General features: G+C 40.6%; 1 protein-coding gene and 1 long non-coding RNA gene across 5 annotated transcripts in view; one reads left to right on the plus strand and one right to left on the minus strand.

Moving 5' to 3' along the window:
• Positions 1 to 20469, minus strand: part of LOC143851184 (phospholipid-transporting ATPase 2-like) — a 115525-nt gene that overhangs the window by 19001 nt on the left and 76055 nt on the right. For all 4 annotated transcript variants that reach the window (XM_077360530.1, XM_077360529.1, XM_077360531.1 and 1 more), the window contains 3 exons: positions 20096 to 20202; positions 11987 to 12118; positions 5290 to 5443 (listed from right to left, as the gene is read on the minus strand). In XM_077360530.1, the coding sequence (XP_077216645.1) occupies positions 5290 to 5443; positions 11987 to 12118; positions 20096 to 20202 (393 nt within the window). The remainder of the gene's footprint in view (positions 1 to 5289; positions 5444 to 11986; positions 12119 to 20095; positions 20203 to 20469) is intronic.
• Positions 14083 to 15096, plus strand: LOC143851510 (uncharacterized). Its single transcript, XR_013236367.1, has 2 exons — positions 14083 to 14175; positions 14444 to 15096. It is a non-coding gene; the product is annotated as an uncharacterized LOC143851510 (long non-coding RNA).

The following is a 20469-nucleotide window of genomic DNA, read 5'->3' on the forward strand; positions in this document are numbered from 1 at the left end:
GAGCAAGAAGATATGTCTCAACCGCTCTCCGCCAGCTAAGATAATTGGAGCCGTCAAGGCGCTCCGAGGTCATCTGAGGAAAGGACTGCTCAACAGATCGAGAGTATGCGGGAGGATGGTAGCTTGAAGAAGGAGCCACGGGAGAGGCTGTCGCACTGTCAGTAAGAGAGGTGGCAGCAGGAAGCTCGGAAGTAGTCGAGGTGTCCATCAGGAGAGAAGGGGCTCACAAAGACCCGAAATAAAAACAAATAAGGAAAGAAGAGGACACCGAAAAGGGATAATGAGTCACAAAATCGACTCCATCAGATGAGCGCGGCTCTGAGGGCAAAGAAGAAGGAGAAGAGGCATAGAGAGACAAGATGCATAAAGCGTCACAGATAAATGACAATAACGAGTGCCAATCGGAGCCGCGAAGAAAAGGGATAGATATATAGAAGAGATTTAGACCATAAAGAGGGAGAAAAAGAAAGAGATTAGGGTTTTAGGGTTTGAAGATGGGTTTTAGGAGGGAGAAAGGGGAGGCAAGGGTGAGAGAGCGAGAGAGAGGGGAGGGGAGGTAGAGAAGGAGATGGTGGCAAGAGAGAGCAGTAGGGTGGCGTGAGAGGAGCAACAGGGGGCGTGGAGGGGGAGAGGAGCAACAGGGGGCAACTAGGGGGGCGCGCAGGGGGGGCAACCAAGGACAAGAAGAAGAAGAAAGGGAAAAAAAAGAAGAGGGAAGAAGAAGAAGAAGAGGGAAGAAGAGGGAAGAAGAGGGAAGAAGAAGAAGAAGAAGAATGGGAAATGGGGTTAGGTCATAGGGTTGGGTGGAGAGAGCGGAGGGGAAGAAGAAGGAGAAGAATCTCCAATTTGGTCCCTAGGGCACAAAAACCCTAAGGCTCTGATACCATGTTGGAGAAGAACCAGAATGAGAGAATAGAATGAGTTAAGAGCTTATTCCTTCACTCAAGTATTTATATTAAGAGAGGAAAAGGCAAAAATACAACTATGCCCTTATGGCATAACATACACACAAACACACACATACATAGCTATCCAACATACATTGTCCCTTCTACCTCAACCAACAATGGCTCGATGTCTATTCGTTCGGGCCCCACTCTTCCTCGTAAGAGTACGACCAAGGGGTATGGACTCTTGAGACATGAACCACAAGATACTACATTCAAATACTTTACATGTGGTAAACAAGATCACAGGTTATCATATTGTCTTCCGCCTAGGATATTCAATCCTCAAACTCATATAGCAATACCTGTAGGTGATGAGGAAAATGTGAGGACAGCTTGTATGACCCAGTCTAGTGTAACCCGGTCCATGAAAACTCAAACTCCAAGCACTGTCGTGAATTTTCCTCTCATTAGGACTGCTAGGAGGTGCGAGTTCATCGTTATTATTGTTGAGAGGTTCTTTAGCGTGTCTCGTTTCATATTGAGTTGTGTCGCTAGGTTTTCGGATGTGTCAGAAACTCTGGAGAACTCTATGGAGCAAAATGGGGACAAAACTTCAAGTCAATAGTGCTTACCATCCCCATACAAATGGGCCGATAGAAATGGTTAATTGCAGCCTAGGAAATTTATTGAAGTGCTTACCTCAAGCACAATTCGCATATAACAGTTTCTTTGATAGTACAATTGGTAGATCTCCCTTACCCTTTGAAGCCATCCTTGGATTTTCCATTCCCCACTTGCTTGACCGTAGCACCATACCTTACACCGAGCGTAGCAGTGTTGAAGCTGAGGATCTTGTTCAGCACATAAATGAGGTACAACAAGAGCTGTTGGAGCGGTTGCGTGTGAGCAACGAGAAGTACAGGGCAGTCACAGATCAGCACCAGAGAGGCCAGATATTCAGTATTGGGATTCTGTCATCAACACTCTTTCGACATTATTTTTCTGTGATTGGAGCCACTCATTTTGCATCGCTTGGAGGGTTGCCAGATCCATTCCTCATTGTCCCGACATCTTGTGGAGATCGCATCCTGCACATTTGGACATTGGATACCCGTCGAGGATTTCGTTGGAGGTACTTGATCTGTTGGCGCGGACGATCGGGCTTGTGGTTGGATGCTGGGCAAATACGACGACTACGTTGTAGCGTGTCACTGCATGCATCAGCTCTTTACTCGATGGAGTCAAGTTCTTCTCACCCGGGGAGAACTGATGTGATCCGACCGTTGGATCACTTATTATTATGTTTGCACTTACTTATTTCAATTTATTTGGACTTATTTGACATTATTGGATTATCCTAGATGTGGGGATGTCCACATCATCTAGGGCCTACCCTTGCACACACCACTTTTGCTTTTACCCTTTTGCTTAGCTAGTTTTTCCTATAATGCCTTTATGCTATTAATTCTTCTTCTTTGTGAGTAGGCGTATGAAAGTCTTTTCACTTTCATTTAAGTGAGCTAGAAAAGGGCCCACCAACAAAGCAATATAAAAGAGATAGCAAGAGGGGAGAAAACCTAGTTTTTTAAACATTGTGAAGAACAAGAAGAAAAGAAGAGCCGACGGCCTCCCTTCTCCAACACGCCCTGGGCACCACTATCTCTCCCCTTCCATTCTTCTCCTTAGTGGTACTTCTCGCCCTACCTCTTTCTCTCTCTATACTCTCAACCATCTCTCTCTCTGTGGATCTATCTCTCACTCTCTTTCTCTATCTCTCTCGGTCCCTCTCATTGCTCTCTCTCTTATCTCGAAATCTCTCCTCTCTCTTTTCTCGCGCCCTCTGTGCTCTCTTTCTCACACTCCTCTTTCTTCATCCTCTTTTTTTGGGATATACCTCTTACATCCCTTTCTTTTTATCTCCTTCTTTCGCTTCATCTTTCAAGACCCCTTCCAAGCAATATTCTAGAGAGCTACTGCTGTCCGGATTTTGGGATCGTGACCATGGGCTTCTCCCTCATTATCTTGGCCTCTTTGCTAGCAAGATTTAAAATGAACGGACTGCTGCCCTTTTAGGACCTTTTTGCCTTTGAAAACCCACAGGAACCTTACCCCTAAGTTACCCTAGCATATTTTTAGCCTTTTATCATTTTCTAAAATTTTTTTGGGCCCTAGATCTTTCTTTTCTGTTATGGACAGCAACGGATCAGCAAATAAAGTAAGTTATTTGAGCCTTAAAATCCATCTTTGAGTCATTTATTTGATATGTTCAATAACTGCTTGAAGTAGAAGTATTTATCACTGGTGGTCTGTTGCTTACAATTCATTTCATGCATTATTTATGCTGAAATTTACCATTAAATGTTTCTTTATTTGTTTATGGGTTATGGATGGTTGTATGGATATGAAGATTTGATCCCATTGAGCTCCTAAAATCCTAGTAGTTATTCGCGAGCCTCCGGGTCTGCACCACTCGCCAGATGACCCAACCCACCCGCAGCGGGCGCGGGTCACCTAAGTGCTAACCCATAGGGATGCAGATCATTTTTAACCCAACCCGTTTGACCCGCACCCACATGACCCGCGGGTAACCCAACCCCACCCGCCTGTTTGCCAGGACTATACGCAGCCTTACCCTTGCTTTGCATAGAGGCTGTTTCCGTGACTCGAACCCGTAACCACCAGGTCACAATGGAGCAACCTAACCGTTGCGCCAAGGCTCGCCCTCTGCAAAGATTTTTAGCATTGATAACCTAAAATCGGGACACAAAGATCCATTCCTCCTAAAATGTGGCTGGGCAGATCTTTTTCTTTGTAGTGGGGAATTTTCCCTACATTTCTATAACTTTAATAAAAGTTGATGGTTCTAAAAATCAAGGTTGCCAGAGCGGGAATAGAAAGCGGCAATCGAAACAAGAATCGAAAGCTCCCGGAATGGTCGGAAGCGGGAATCGTGAAGTCGTTGGAGAGTCAGCGGAGATTCATTGGGTAGTCGTCAGGGGAGTCGTCGGGAATCACTGGGAATCATTAGGGAGTTGGGAATCGCCAAGGAATCGCCAGGGAATCGCCGGAAAATCGCGTTTCACATAACATTAAACCGCGGTTCCCAAAAGTGGGAATCGCGTTTCCGGGGAATTATAAACCGCAATTATCAAAAGTGGGAATCGGGTTTCCGGCGAATCCGAACCGGGATTTGAGAAGATTCCCGTGTCGGATTCGCGAACCGGGGAATCGCGGTTCCCCACTCCCAGGAAAGAATCCCGCTTGCTAAAAATTTCATGTTGCACACGTCCCAAATTCAAAAATTGGTCAAAATCGAAGGTTTTTCCTTTTTTGAAACCCCCTTGACTTGGAAAAGTAAATATATGGCCTGGATCTTAATTAGAAGATGGGGTTTGTTTTAAACACACAGGCTTAATTTTAAAAGAAAAAGTTAGAAATAACCTAATGAGTTTATGGGGTGAATTTTATGTGTGACTAGTCTAAGCCTTTGTTCTAGTTTTACAAATTCAGAAGATACGTAACGTTTTCAATGGCAGAAAAGCAAGGTTCTGGATCGAAAGCAATATTAGAAAGCTGGGAAGAGCAGAGGAATTCACATTAGGAAGGGCTGGAGGAGGATTAAGTTTCATTTCTTAGGGGCTGTTTTTTTGCTGCACATGCAGAACTCATATTTTTAGCAGATTTCGGAATTTCCAAACCTAGAAGTTTCTGGTCTGTGCTTAGCAAGCATTAGTGGCGAAGGGATTTCTAAATGTTGTGGAGGTAGCATTTCGTTTTGGAGGTTATAAATAGGGATTTTTCTCACAGATTCCATGAGCCATTGTTTTCACTGAATTTCAAAGGGTTGGACTATTAAAGGGGTGTCCCAGTTGCTTGTTTTGAGCTACTTCAAATTCTTTTCTTCTAGTTTCATTTTTTTTAATTGAACCCAACCAGGGACAGCCCAATAGGACCGTTTTACCACCTAACCGACATTAACAATGACTTCAGATCAGCCTGTTTGGCATGTCCGTAAATTCTCTTGATTTGTGACATATCATGATTTGATACCTCTTTCAGCCTATTGCAAAAGGTTGCACCATAGTAATTATTCTGATAGGCTAATAATGGTGATCGATTAAAACATTCTGATTTATTTACTAAGAAAAATCCTAATGATTTTTGCAGGAATATAATTTACATGATTTTTAAGCAATCACATCTATTAGGGTTGCTATGCGTATGACATAACAGGCATAAGCTTATGGGAGAATCAGTTCATGGCATAAGGTAAATATGTAATTGGAAAGAATAGAGATTTTAAATGACCACAGAACTCCATACCAATTTATAGAAATGTGGATAAATACACTAACCCAATTAAGTATATGATAACACAATAGATATAGGAAAGTCTTACTCCCAATGCTATAATCAGCTGCCCTTGCTGCCTGAAGCCCTTCTCGCCCACTTATTCCCACCCCTATGTCAGCCTGTTGGATCATCCTCACATCATTTCCACCATCACCAATGGCCAATGTCTTGTAGTCACATGTCTTTAAGAGTTCCACAAGCTGCAAATAGTGAAAACAAAAATATGGAAGGGTTAATGATCCAATACAACATCCTATTGTTCCTGAAAGGCTAGCAATCACCATTTTTTATGAAAGAAAGAGGAAGAAGGAATCTCACATGGTAATTGAAATACAGGTGTGACAACCCAAGGAGAGGGGGGGGGCGTGGTGAATTGGTTAATTAAAATTGTGTGCTTAATTAAATGGATTATTCAAATCAAGTTACTAATTAAGCATATATGGTCTAACCATTGTTCAAATAATCAAGATATTGAAAGCTAGGGTTTAGATGTTACTTTAGACTTATATACCTAACCCTTGTTCAATAAAACATAGATACGAGTAAAGAGTAGGGATTACCAATCACCAATGTGCAATGAAGAGAAGGAGAAAGCAATCACAAGGAACACACGATTTTTATAGTGGTTCGGTCTATCATAAGACCTACTCCACTCTTCCAAGTTTTCCTCTTTCGATGCTCCACTAAGATTGAGATTCTTCAATGGCGAATCACCAAGCCGTACATACAACTTCTCTTTCAAAGGGATCAAACCCTTTCTGCACAAAGCCTTGTGATGAACACTTCTTCTTAAAAATGATTTACCTTTGGTAACGAGCCAAATCGGAGACACTCAAGTACCAAATGAATAAATAGAATGATCCAACCTGGATTGTTTCTATCTGAAACATCCGCGGTCGCCCGGCTCACCCCGGTCGACCGGCCAGATAATTTTCGAGATGTCCTGGAATTCGAGGTACCATCCCGCAGTCGCCCGGACTATCCCGGTCGACCGACCCTGTGTGAAATTCCATTTTTAACTTTAAAATTCAGGGGCTTTTGGGCCATGATGGTCTTTGGGCTTAAGTCCTAGGTTTTCAAACACATTTTAGAGTGTGTATGGTTTTCAAACACATTTTAGAGTGTGTATGGTTTTCAAAGATAAAAAAACTTACGTATAAAAACCATTTGAAAACCTTTTGAAAGTGCATTTAACATAAAATCAAGAGAACTCCAAATACATTCTAATAGTATATACCATTGAGTCTTCTTGGAATGTCTTTGCTCCTTTGCACTTTCTTAGACTTTTTCGGCTTGAGTGAACTTCTTGAACTTTGTCTCGGCTCTTGTGACTTCCTCCAATCTTCAAAACATGTTGAGAGGTGCAGGATGAGTCACTATGGCATTTTCAACTCCAAGCTCTTGCTTGACACTTGCTTAGGGAACTTGTGGAATCTTCATGTTGAGCTTCTTGACTTGAACATCTTCAAATGATGATGTCTTCACTGTGAATGCAAGCTCTTGATTCCTTTGATCTTTGATCCACAAGCCATGTGTTGAGAAGAGTTGTGTAATGACGATTATGACATGAAAATCCTGTATATAACACATCACCTCAAGGCAACACATTAGTCCATAAATGCTAATCAAATTGTGTTTGCTAGCATCAAAACAAGATGGTAAGGTGAATGATTGAACCCATGGGAACCCTTGGGCTTACATTCTCCCCCTTTTTTATAATGGCAAACAAATTGATTAGGAAGGAAGGAGATATCAAACACATAGATGAATTTGCATGATATTATATAAATAATAGAGCAATGCTCCCCTCACTATATGCACAAGTATAATGAATGTAAAGTATGTGGTGCATATACAATGGATTGCCTAATCAATTCCAAAACTTCTCCCTCTTTTGGCAACAGCAAAAAGGAAGGATTTTTGCAATAAAAGTGCAAATGGTGTGTCAAGGGCAATAATAGCTTATCTAAGCTATGTGCCTAGTATATAATAATACATTTAAGCTCTAGTAATGCTTATCAAAGAGAAAACAAAAATGAGATACATGATAAGCCTGTTTTTTTTTTTTTTGATCTACAGATTTGCAAGTTTAAGCACAAATATAGGGGCAATGAACGATATGAGCACATCACAATGGTCTATAAAAACATGAATAAATAATTATTTAGCTCTCCCTCTATGAATTTGTCAAAGGCCCTAGATGAAACCTATGTGATAAGGCATGACAAGGTACTACGGTGCAAAAGGTGAATGATTTGAACTCTTGGGCTTGATTTGCAACTTTTAAGCAGATAAGTCTCTACCTGAGCAAGAATATGCTCAGATTTATGACATAACCATTTAGGTTTACGAGTTGCTTCATACAGGAGTTTATACAAATGAGTGAAAGCTCCCCCTGATTATGTGCATCTTAATCTAAATATAAGAGTACCAAGCACATAGGCCCATGATTTTGGATTAATCACCTTCAACCATACCAAATTTTGCTCCATTCAAAAGATAATTACAATATAGCTTAGAATGAATGAATATTAGACGGAGAATATGAATACAGTCTAATAAACACATGGATACAGAATACTGAACCAACAGATAAGTGCACATCCATGGCAATCAAGGAACATGTATATATAGATGAGAAATATGAGGTTCCATATACATGAACAAGAGATGGAAGAGACACACCCTCTTCACATTTGTCAAAACATCATCAGAGATACACAGATGGGTGTGAGATACAAGTACTCATCACCACTACAATAGATACAATCAAACACGCTGAATCATGAACCAAAAAACAATATAAAGCATAAGGCCACTCTGGGCAAACATCCATAATAAGATAAACATAAAAAGCCCCTACTAAGCACAAGCATCCATCAACAAAACATCAAACCCACACTGGGCATACACAATATCCACAAGCCCATCTAGGGCAACATCCACAGCAGTCATAAAGCCCATACTGGGCATACACATCCAGACATAAAAGCCCACATCGGGCATAAACAACATCCATGAAGAGAAGAAAGTATAAAGATGATCAAGCAGCCGTAAGATGTGATCAACTGCAACTGTTGCCGAGAAGGTACTGGCCATCTATCACTCCTGAGGAGGAGGTTGATGCTCACGAGATGGAGAGCTGCTATAAAATCTGGTGGTCTAGCTCCTGATAAGCTCGCATCATTTCCCTATGCTACTCAGCTCTAACTCGTAGCATCTCAGCATGCTCCTCTGCTCGAGTCTGCCCCTGGGCAACCAGTAGTTTCATCATCTGAGTATGATCAGTGGGCCTCTGACTAAATGCTGTCATGACAGTAGTAGAGATGTTGTCAAATCCAGTGGTTAGGGACTCTAATATGTTGGTGACAGTGTCCCGTAGGGGCACAAGTTCATCGTATTCCGCACGAGGGACAACCAAGGAGTTAGTAGAAACAAATGGACCTGGAGCAGAAGTGGCAGCTGAAGCAGTTGAAGCACTCGTAGGCCGTCCATACGCTAATGAGTACAATAACAATAGTCAACACTATGGCCGTCCATACGACAATGAGTACAATTGCGAGACACACGTCCGTGGCCTCCACCATCTCGGCCTCCCCCTGAATCACGGCCACCACCACCACCACGACCATGGTCGCGGCCCCCATCATCTCGGCATGCCCAAACAGACTACCACCACGACCACGATCACTCCTAAAATATGTCGCAAGGGCAGATCTATCAACAATCGGGTCACTATGCTGAACAACTCACATACGATGTACTCGAGAAAAGACGTCTGCAAGAGTGGGAATAGACCCATAACTTAAAATCTGTTGTCGGAACTGGAGATAATCAGGGCCCATTGAATCAAAAGAGAGAATAACTCGCAACTCCTCCTGACACTTTTTAAGAACGACAGGATCGACAGTGAACGGCGTCAATAAATCAAGCTGCTGACAAAGGGCTATATAATCACTATAATGGGCCCCTACTGATTTGTCTCATCGCTAAAGACTAAACCACTCAAAAAAAGATCACAAATACGTGTAAGATTATTGGCCCCAAAATAAAACATCACCACTTCCTGCCAGATTTCCTTAGACGACTGACGATACATCATGGAGGTAGCAATTTGGGGTTCCATACAAGCCCATAGGAATGAGCGGACCATAGCATTATCTTGGTGCCACTTATTATATGACAGATCCGTGGTAGCGGGAGGTGAACGCTCAAGAAAACTAACTTTACCTCGTCCGAGGAGATATGTGTGCACGGCCATCCTCCAAGGCGGGTAATTTGTCCCCTCCAACTTTATGGAATTCATCTGAAGGGGAGCCTCCACATGAGAATAACTAGAGGATGGGGTGTACGAAGGATGGGTGACCTCATCAACCTTGAGAGAGGCTAGTTATTGAGAGGAGGACTCCACAGGATACATAATAGATAGCAACCAACACTAACTCGAACAATGGCAAACACCACGAATAGCCAACAACCACTAAAGATAACCAACAAACGGCAAACAGCAAGGCACCAAGAACCATCTCCAACAAGTGAAATAAAAACCATGTCAATCACCAACAAGCAATCACCATGACGGCACCAACAACAACTATCAACAACATCCACGAAATCCACCAACAAGTCACCGAACAAACAAGTCAATCACCAACAAGCCGATCACCACAACAGTATCAATCAACAACCATAAACAATGAGGCTACAACCCATGTAGCGAACCATCCACCAACATACTTGGGCGAAGACATCAACATCTGGTTCCGGGACAAACAAGGGTACAAAAATACCATGCAAACATATATGAAAACAACAAAAGACCACCAATCAACGTCCAGAACCAACAACTACATGAATGGGGAATGAAAAAAGCTAGTTTAGATCATAAAAAAGGAGTATTAGGGGCTGATTTCAGTTAGAACTTGAGTTAAGGATATGATTTCAACACAAGGATGAAGGAAAAAGAATGTGGTAGGACTTTCTAGGGTTAGTGTGAAGTGAAAGGGGCGGTTAGGGTTAGGGATAGATTAGGGTTAGGATAATGGGGTAGGGAAAAGGGATTAGGGTGAAGTTTGATGAAAAAAAGAAAAGGAGAGAAGGTTCTGTCAGCTAGGGTTGAGAATTGAGATAGAGAAAAGAAAGAAGAGGATGAAGGGATTGTAAGAAAAGTACCTTCAAGGAGGAAGAGAGAGCTCTTCAACCTTTAGCTCTGATAAAATGTTACCTTTTAAGAGAGAGAGAGAGAGAGAGAGAGAGAGAGAGAGAGAGAGAGAGAGAGAGAGAGATGAGAAGGGAAAAACGTGAGAAAGAGAATCGCAGTCCCCTCCCACATGATTATGTATATACATAAGAGAAAACTTAAAAATTACAAAACTACACCTTTACTGAATATGTCTTACACCCACTATTATAAATTATATCATCATTTGGCATCAGATCCAAGATGGCTCCTTGAAAGTCCTTTGGTCCTGAATCAAGTGAAGAGTCAAGCGAACAAACGAATACTGAAGAGATTAATGAGATGTGACAAACAAGCAGAAAGGCATAACCAAAAGAAGAAAGAGATGATGGAGAACTTTGCACAAATCAACACTATTTTTGCTCAAGTTCTATGCAACAAGATACACCACATACTTTAGGTCAACGACACATGATACCACATGATTGTGTGTTAGGCATAGATGATGAAGTATCCTATGCGAGTTGAGAGAAGAATCCTAAGAAGTGTATGAATTTTAATATCATGAGATGATGGAGAACTTTGCACAAATCAACACTATTTTTGCTCAAGTTCTATGCAACAAGATACACACATACTTTAGGTCAACGACACATGATACCACATGATTGTGTGTTAGGCATAGATGATGAAGTATCCTATGCGGGTTTGAGAGAAGAATCCTAAGAAGTGTATGAATTTTAATATCATGAACTAATGTAGGAAATGAATCATTCAATACCACAATTGGCAGAATTAGTGATGAGAAAAGTATCCCTAGGGAATCCCATCAATTAAAGGAAACACAATTTGGTATGATCAAACACCATGGTGAAAAAAACCCATACGAAGGGACACGGTTTGTATAAAAATTGTAGAAAACATCAGATACTGCAAGAGCATAAATAGCATGAAGAATCTTTACATAAAACAAGTGGAAGCTTAGTATCAATAGCTCTCATCATATAACAAAGTTTTCAACTCTAATTTTTGGCTTGCGGCAAGCTAGGCTCAGGAGCTGCAGTCAGCAGTCTCCCTGGTATACATTAAGCACTTGCTTCAAATAATGGTTCTCAGCTCCAATAACCTATGCCTCCAAGTATAGCCTCAATTCACCATGCATTTGAAGAAATTTGAACCAGAAAATAATCTCCAAGCAAGAATAACCATTAGGAGGATAGCCACTTTTTAATCCAACCAAAATCCAAATCACTTGGCTGGATAAATATCAAAGAGCTTCAAGGGACATCCAGTTCCATTGATAAACTCATGCCATAATCCCAAAAACAATCATAATGTGAAGTTGTTTCTTCATGCTATAGCTAAGCATCTATTGATTTCGATGGTAAGGATCATAATGTGAAAATACTACAGGTTCAAACTACAAGGGCGATGAATATAATTATAATTTGAAAATTAATTATTTCACACTGGAGCATAAAAATAATTGCGGATAGAGAAAATCTTATAAAATTAGAAGGGACTGAAGTAAGGAGGCAAAAACTAAAGAGACAAAAAAGATTACTTGAGCCTTTTGTGATGGTGTGACACGGCAACAGATTGCTGTCCTTGACAATATTGCTAATTCAGTAAAGGCATGTCGGTGATGTTTAAGTGCAATTTCAAGTGCCCATCCATCAACTACAAATGCCACATCCTATGGGAAAAGAAAGTAGTCAGAAGGGCACATAGATCTCCAAAGAATTAAAATAAAAAATAAGCAAATAAGAGAAAAGAACAACACTGTGTTGGATATTTATACAAAAAGGGAAAAAAGAAAAAGCAAATAAACATGAAAATCTTGGAACAAAGAAATAATTTTATGAAATAAATATAAATAATGAAATATATTGTGATATTAAGCATTGACTTGACTCGTCATACTACGAGTTGATGTCTCCGATGATCTTATGTAGTCATGTTAGGATGTTGAGTTATCATGTAGAGTTGGAATTTAGTAAGTTGAATTTGGCTCATTTTAAGTTGTTCCCATGTTGTAGAGTTGAACAAATTGAACAAGCAAGGTTGGAGACAAATAGAACTTTCAGCCATATTTTTGAGAAAAGGAAAATGAGATATGCTCATAAATGCAGGTTTATCATAGTTGAAATCATAAGTGTTTTACTCTTTTTTTATAGAAAGATTTTATCCTAGCGAATATTATTTTTTACTGAATCATTTCAGAAACAAAAATTATTCACTGAATGACATTTTCATCTCCTTCCCTATTGCATCAAAATGTACAATTGGTATTAGGGGCTTTCCGAGAGAACCGAGATCAAGATATTAAGATCTCGATCTGAGTGGTGATGGTGGTGGTGGTCATATCCACTGAAACCGACACAGAACAACAAAATGTCTCCGTTTTCAACCACACCGATTTTAAGAACTCGATCTGACACTCAATCTTTGTGGTGATTGTGGTGGTGGTCATAAACTTAAATTTCAACTGAAACGGACACAACACCAAAATGTCTCCGTTTCCATCCCCACCGAAACACATACCGAAATCAAAACGCATACAAAACCAGAATCATAAGTATATCATTGGTATACTATAACAGTATGTATTACATAATTATATTTATATTAATTACAAGTGAAATGAGGATTATGTATTATGTATAAATATTTATAAGAATTACATGTGAAATGTGTTATCAGATATATTCGACAACGCATGCCGATAGGTTTTTGGCGTTGTTAAACCAATATGGGTATTTTTTTTTGCTTATGTGATGATTTTTTATTACATATTTGTGCTTATTTTAGCCTGAAGTTTCATCTTAAATGTCCATCATTTGCAAATGTTTCTATATATTCCCGAAATTTTACAAGATCTACATAGAAGTTCTAATGTGCTTAGATGGATGTGCGGCCACAGAAGGTTAGATCGAATTAAAAATGAAGACATCCGTAAAAAGGTGGGGGTGACACCAATTGAGGAGAAGATGAGAAAGCACCGCCTAAGATGGTTTGGGCATATCCAACGTAGGTCTTTGGATGCTCCAGTGAGAAGAAGTGACTTGTGCCAAGTTGATGGAGTAAAAAGAGGTAGGGGCAGACCGAAAACAACTTGGGTAGAAACAGTCAGGAAAGACTTGAGGGCTAGTAACATAACAGAAAACATGACCTTGGATAGGATAGAATGGAAGAAAATGATCCATGTAGATGAACCCAACTAGTGTCAGGAGTAGACTTAGTCATTTTGAACAGGGTAGATTCTTTCACCTTCTTCTTGAAAATTTTCTAAAGGATTCATTAGTCGAGCCCAACTAGTTGGGACAAAGGCTTAGTTAAGTTGAGTTGAGAGTCCATAGAAATTCTAAATCGAAACCGAAACTAAAATTTAAATCCCTGGTGGCGGTGGGGTTGAGAGAGAGAGAGAGAGAGAGAGAGAGAGAGAGAGAGAGAGGGAGGGAGGGAGGTTAATATCACTGATGTTGGTGCCATTGGCCAGGTCAAACTTCTAAGGCTGTTTATAAAACACTCTTAGAAGCAATAGAGGAGAAGATGAGAAAGCACCGCCTAAGATGGTTTGGGCATATCCAACGTAGTTCTATCTGTTAGTGTAGTTCTTACTACTTCACATGAGCTTTGGCTGACCCGTGATTTACAAACTTTAGATCCTGAGGCGTGATTCCAGCTTGGATTTGAAGCGGCAAGGGAAGAGTAGCACGATGAAGGAGATTTTATTTTTAATTTAGTTATTGAGTGAGTATTCGAATGACAGATTTTGTTAATAATTTATTCAGTTATGGGGTGAAGAGTGCGAGATTAACATTCAGAGATTATGTGATTAATTAGTTTTATGGATGGTTATGGATTTGATTAAATATAGTTATTTTGAGCATGGTTCTGTTATACTATTAGCCTTGCATGCGTGTAGAGCTCTCTTTACTAGTATGTGGCGCTGTTATGTTCCAAGCCATGGTGGTGGTTTGGGCCCTGACTGAGGTTGTTTGAATGATTTTTCTTCCAGGTAGTCTAGAACTAAAGTGGAAGTGTGTTGAATCATAAAAACTTCATGACAAGGTGATACCTACTCAGTTATAGGAATCTGACGTTGAAGTAGTCTAGCCCAGAAGATCCATCCAGGTATGTAAGCCAAATCGAAAGTTTGTCGATGCAGCATCTGCAGCTACATCGGATGATGAAGTTGGTATTACCGAACTAATGTCTTTTGAAGAAACCGAAGGAGTTCGTCTAAATGAGCTACAAGAAGTTTGCATAGAAGCTAGATGTGACCAATAGAGAGTCAGCGTTTGGGGGGTGTTAAAAGTCATCGCCGACTGGTACACGACGTCAGGGGGACTGGGCCGATGCTAGTTAAACTAGGACTTGTAGTTAAATAAAATGATTTTAGGCGATATGTGGTTAGTTAGAATTGGTTGAATAGAAGTTGCATCAGAAAAGAAAACGTGTGTAGGGAAGTTTATCTTACCTATTATTTTATTGCTCTTAGTTTTAGAAAGTAGTGGAAACATACTTGGTTTAATGAAGTTTGGGTTCTAGTTGGTTATGGATTTTGTTTCTTGGTTTTATTTTATAAATAGAGAGAAGTGCAAAAATGTATAAATGTAGACTGAAACTTGTGATGTTTTGAAATAAAATATTTAAAGAGAAAATTTTTTATCTCCTTTTGATTTGTGTTTTCACCTTATTTCTTCTTTTGCTTTGATTTCTTTTTCAACGTTGTTATGAGCAGTTGTGAAGATGAAAGATAAAAAACAGGTTTTTTGGAGATGGTAGTGCTCTGATACCATAGAAGAACTAACTATTTTGACAACTCTCCTTGATTGAGAGATGCCCAAATCTTGTTTTCCTTTATAGAACTTTTGCATATTCATAAATATTGACAAAAAAATTTACCCTATTAATAAGAGAGGAATGAGACTGATCATAAGTAAATGTTTAGTTGCCAAACCCTTGAGCAGTTGTTGGTAACATGAGAGATTAGATAGTTTCCAACACCTTGCTAAGATTGGAGATCACGCTATAGTTGGAGATGATCTTTCCTAATTAAAAACCAATAATCTTTTAAAATATGACCTCCTACTCAGTCTAAAATGTTCCTAACCTCTAAGATTTATATCTTCTTCACATTAAAATATTGTTAGAAATTCTAGATGTATGTGTAAAATCTCTATAGAAATTGGAAAATCTGAAAATGTGCTCTAGTTTTATTGAATCAATAAAAATCACTTGCTTAATAGTTGACTAGGCACAACCCACTTTTGACTCGACTCACTTTCGGGTAGACTCGAGTTCAAAAGTTTTCAAATTATTGGCCTATCCATGGTGGAGGCCAGCAAATGAACACTTGGAAACACTTGGTCTCTATTTGTTTTGGACCTTTTGAACCGATTGTAAGTCCCACACTGATTATTGTTCTCAAAATTAAACATAAATTTGAGCCTAATAAGCAATTTCACCCAACCCGTACGAGTCCGAGTCTTACGGGCCGGGTCATAAATGACCCGGAATTTTACGGGTCACAATTTGGTGAACCTGGACCCCACCCGTACGGGCCGGGTGTACCCGCGGGTCACCCAGGTTTTTCTTTTTTCTTTTTTGCTGTTTTTATTCCCACACTATAATAGGATGATCCAAGCCGTCTATGTGATGGGCAATAATGTAAATAGGTTGAACCCAAAATATCATTTCCATAAGGATGATCCTAGCCCTCTGATCTATGTAGGAATCGCATATTATTATTTTTGGAAACCTCCATATATCGGAGGGGCTAGGATCATCCTAAGGAAATGATTTTTGAGGCACAACCAATTTAAGTTGTGTTCCATCACATGGACGGTTTAGATCATCCTAAGATGTGGTCCGTACAGTACAATCTGAAAAAACGAGGTTTAGATCATCCTAAGATGTGATCCGTACAGTACAATCTGAAAAATACGGGATTATACGGGCTTACACCATACTTTGTCTTTTAGTGGACGTGGCTCTAATTGTTGATGCTCATAATGTATCAGTAAACGGTTCCCAGCGGTGCTCATTTTGCTAACCCATGTTGTCTTATAGTAATTAAAGGAGAAAAGATAGCTGGTTTTGTGCAAATATCAAAATATGGTTGGGTTGATTACATTGATTACATTTCCCCTAGTTAAATTATGAGTAGGTAAGAGGAGATTGAGAGAGCTGATAGTCAATATTTAGGGATTTGCTAGCGTCATATTCTTTTAGAGAGGCCTTAAAATAGCCGGTTTTCTCCTGCTGGCTATCCTCAGTGTTAGGCCTAAAATCGGTAACAGGTTATGGAAGGGCTGATCTGGCAGGCCACAGCTGAAGGGCTGATGGAGTCCTGCGCTGCACAAGGCACAGACAAGGATACAAAGGGTCAGAAGACCGACCCGGAGTGGTACTCCGGACGGACGCTTCGACACTCAAGTCAGTATGAGCAGGAGTACAGAGCAATGTCAGAGCAAAACACTAAGGGTCTTAGATTTTCAGAACCCTCACCTTAGCACAAATGAAGGCTATTTATAGTGATTCGGAGCCACCTGTCCTTCCACCTGTCCAAGACAGGTGGTAGCCCCTGTATGGACCAGATCTCATACCTAAGAGGTGCAGGTGGAACCTAGGAGGTGCTGGTGGAAGTCCCTGATTGGTCCAGGCAGCATACCTAGCAGAGGACAGGTGTTGGCTTTACAGTGGCCCCTGTGAGGGCCACGTGTCAACAGCCGGTTGGTTGTATATTTTGGACCCATCAGTTGCCCCCTGGTTCTTCGAGCCATGAGAGTGGCTGGGAGAAGCAAAGAGAAGGTCAAAACAGCATCTGACCGGCCTTAAGGCCTCTGGGCAGCTCAGGCCGGTCTCAGATTCAGCTGGAAGGAACCGTGGCCGGACAGGAGCCTCCGGGCGCCCTGGTCTGGCCTTGAAGTTTGGCCTGAAAGAGCACGGCCGGGCAGAAGGCTCTCGGTTATCCAGTACGGCCAAATTTTGGACCAGAAGTCTGGCCGGCCAGGCTTCCTGAGCGTCATAGCCGAGCATAATTGGTTCATGCGATTCTGTCCGGCAATGGCGCTGGACGGCCAGCCGGGCAAGTCTTTTGTCGTCTAGCGCTTTGTCGTCTAGCGATTGCGATATATCCTGTCCGGCTAAGGCTGTGGACGGCCAGCCGGGCAGGTCTTTTGTCGTCTAGCGCTTGCGCCATATCCTGTCCGGCTAAGGCTGTGGACGGCCAGCCGGGCAGGTCTTTTGTCGTCTAGCGATTGCGCCATATCCTGTCCGGCTAAGGCTGTGGACGGCCAGCCGGGCAGGTCTTTTGTCGTCTAGCGCTTGCGCCATATCCTGTCCGGCTAAGGCTGTGGACGGCCAGCCGGGCAGGTCTTTTGTCGTCTAGCGCTTTGTCGTCTAGCGATTGCGCCATATCCTGTCCGGCTAAGGCTGTGGACGGCCAGCCGGGCAGGTCTTTTGTCGTCTAGCGCTTTGTCGTCTAGCGATTGCGCCATATCCTGTCCGGCTAAGGTTGTGGACGGCCAGCCGGGCAGGTCTTTTGTCGTCTAGCGCTTTGGAACCTGTGCCTTGCATTTAATGCGGACGGCGCATTTAACGCGAACGACGCATTTAATGCGGCAGGTGACGTGGCGCACTCCGGCTGGCGTCTTTGGATGCTCCAGTGAGAAGAAGTGACTTGTGCCAAGTTGATGGAGTAGAAAGAGGTAGGAGCAGACCGAAAACAACTTGGGTAGAAACAGTGAGGAAAGACTTGAGGGCTAGGAACATAACAGAAAACATGACCTTGGATAGGATAGAATGGAAGAAAATGATCCATGTAGATGAACCCAACTAGTATCAGGAGTAGACTTAGTCATTTTGAACCGGGTAGATCCTTTCACCTTCTTGAAAATTTTCTAAAGGATTCATTAGCCGACCCCAACTAGTTGGGACAAAGGCTTAGTTGAGTTGAGTTGAGAGTGCATAGAAATTCTAAATCGAAAGCGAAACAATTCCGTTTCCATGCCAACTGAGACCAAAACCAAAATTGAAATTTAAAACCCTTGAAACCGAAACTGAAACTAAAATTTAAAACCCTGGTGGCGGTGGAGTTGAGAGAGAGAGAGAGAGAGAGAGAGAGAGAGAGAGAGAGAGAGAGAGAGAGGGAGAGAGAGGGGGAGGGAGGGAGGGACCTTAATATCCCTGATGTTGGTGCCATTGGCCAGGTCAAACTTCTAAGGCTGTTTATAAACCACTCTTAGAAGCAAATAGTAGAGAACAGTTTGTGCCTGACATTAAATTTGTCAACCTTCTTGCGAAGTAAGCACGTTCGAACCTTGGGGTAGAGTATGAACCACATTTCCATTTTAATAACAATATTTTCAAGGATCACAAAAAAACATATACAAACACCTGCTATAAGAAAAAATACCAATCACATAAAGTTGTTACATATGTGGGTTCTGTTGTAAAAGCAAAACAGTAACAAGAAAAATCTTTTTGAATAAGAACAATAACACGAGTAATTACACTCAATAAAAGTCGATTCAAATATTTAAAACTCACTTGTTACATATTTATGGACGAAGAGACTGGAATGTTGATGGGATTTATATAAATTTGTTTGATCACTTAAAATAGTTAGTGTTGCATATTGCAAGAGAGAGAGAGAGAGAGAGAGAGAGAGAGAGAGGTTAATATCACTGCCTTTATATCAAGGGTGTCATTGGGTAGGTTAGAGTTGTAGCAAATTTGCTTATAAACCAGCCTTAGATGCAATTTGTAGAGAACAGTTTCTGCCTGGAAAATTGAATTTGTTAACCTTCATATGAATTAAGCAAGTTCACAAACCATGGGGTAGAGTATGAAACACATTTCCATTCTAATAACAATATTTTCAAGGATAACAAAAAAAACTAACAAAAACACCTGCTATAAGAAAAAATGTCAATCACATTAATTTGTTGCATAATTGTGTTCTATTGGTAAAAGCAAAACATAACAGGAATAGTCTTTTAGAAGAAGAACAATAGAGAAATCACATTTAAAACATGACATTTCAAATACTTAAAACTAACTTGTTGCATATTGCTCGAGGAAGAGAGTTGATGTTTACGGAATTTATATCAATGTTTAATCACTTAAAATAGTTAGTTTTGCATAGAGAGAGAGAGGTATATATTTATATCAGGAGAACCATTGGCTCTGTTCAAGTTGTAGCAAAGATGTTCATAAAACAATCTAAGATGCAATTGGTAGAGAACAGTTTCCGCCTGGCAAATTGAATAAGTCAACCTTCATACGACATAAGCAAGTTTGGGAACCAAGGGGTACATGAGGAACCACATTTCCATTTTAATGAAATATTTTCAAGGATACAAAAAGAACTGATACTAACACCTGCTATCAGAAAAAAAGCTAGTCACATTAATTTGTTGCATATGTGAGTTCTGTTGTAAAAGCAAAACAGTAACAAAAATAACCATTTCGAACAATAACAACAACATGAGTAATCGCACTTAATACATGTCGTTTCAAACATTTAAAACTAACTTGTTGCATAATTCTAGAGGAAGGAAGCAGATGTTGATGGGATGTATATAAATATGTTTGATCACTTAAAATGGTTGGAGAGAGAGAGAGAGAGAGAGATAACACTGTCGGCAGGTTAAAGTTGTACCTTTGGTTCTGACGTAGTTATCTTCATTGTGAGTAAGACTCTCTCTATGCTTCTACAAACTTCATCTTCACTTTTCCCATTAATCAATAAAAGTTGGCCTTTTGGTTCTGTTAACAAGGGAAACAATTTCAAGATGGAATTAGTTTAAAGTGGATTTTTGCTCCTGATTCCTTAAGAGCCCAATAGCAAAGGATCATGAAACCAAAGTCCTTTTTAGTACAGTTTCCAAGAAAAAAAAGAATTTATCAGAGACAGCTACTGACATGCAATATTTTGAATAAGTCCTACTATCATTACAAATTAATATCAAGAAAGAATATAAAAATATATAGGCCTAGAATTGTTTAAACAATTTGGTTCAGCGGCTTTGACCT

This window comes from Tasmannia lanceolata, unplaced genomic scaffold (genome assembly GCF_043159265.1).
Source record: "Tasmannia lanceolata isolate RefF3 unplaced genomic scaffold, GAP_Taslan_0.1 ptg000018l, whole genome shotgun sequence".
NCBI classification, from domain to species: Eukaryota; Viridiplantae; Streptophyta; class Magnoliopsida; order Canellales; family Winteraceae; genus Tasmannia; species Tasmannia lanceolata.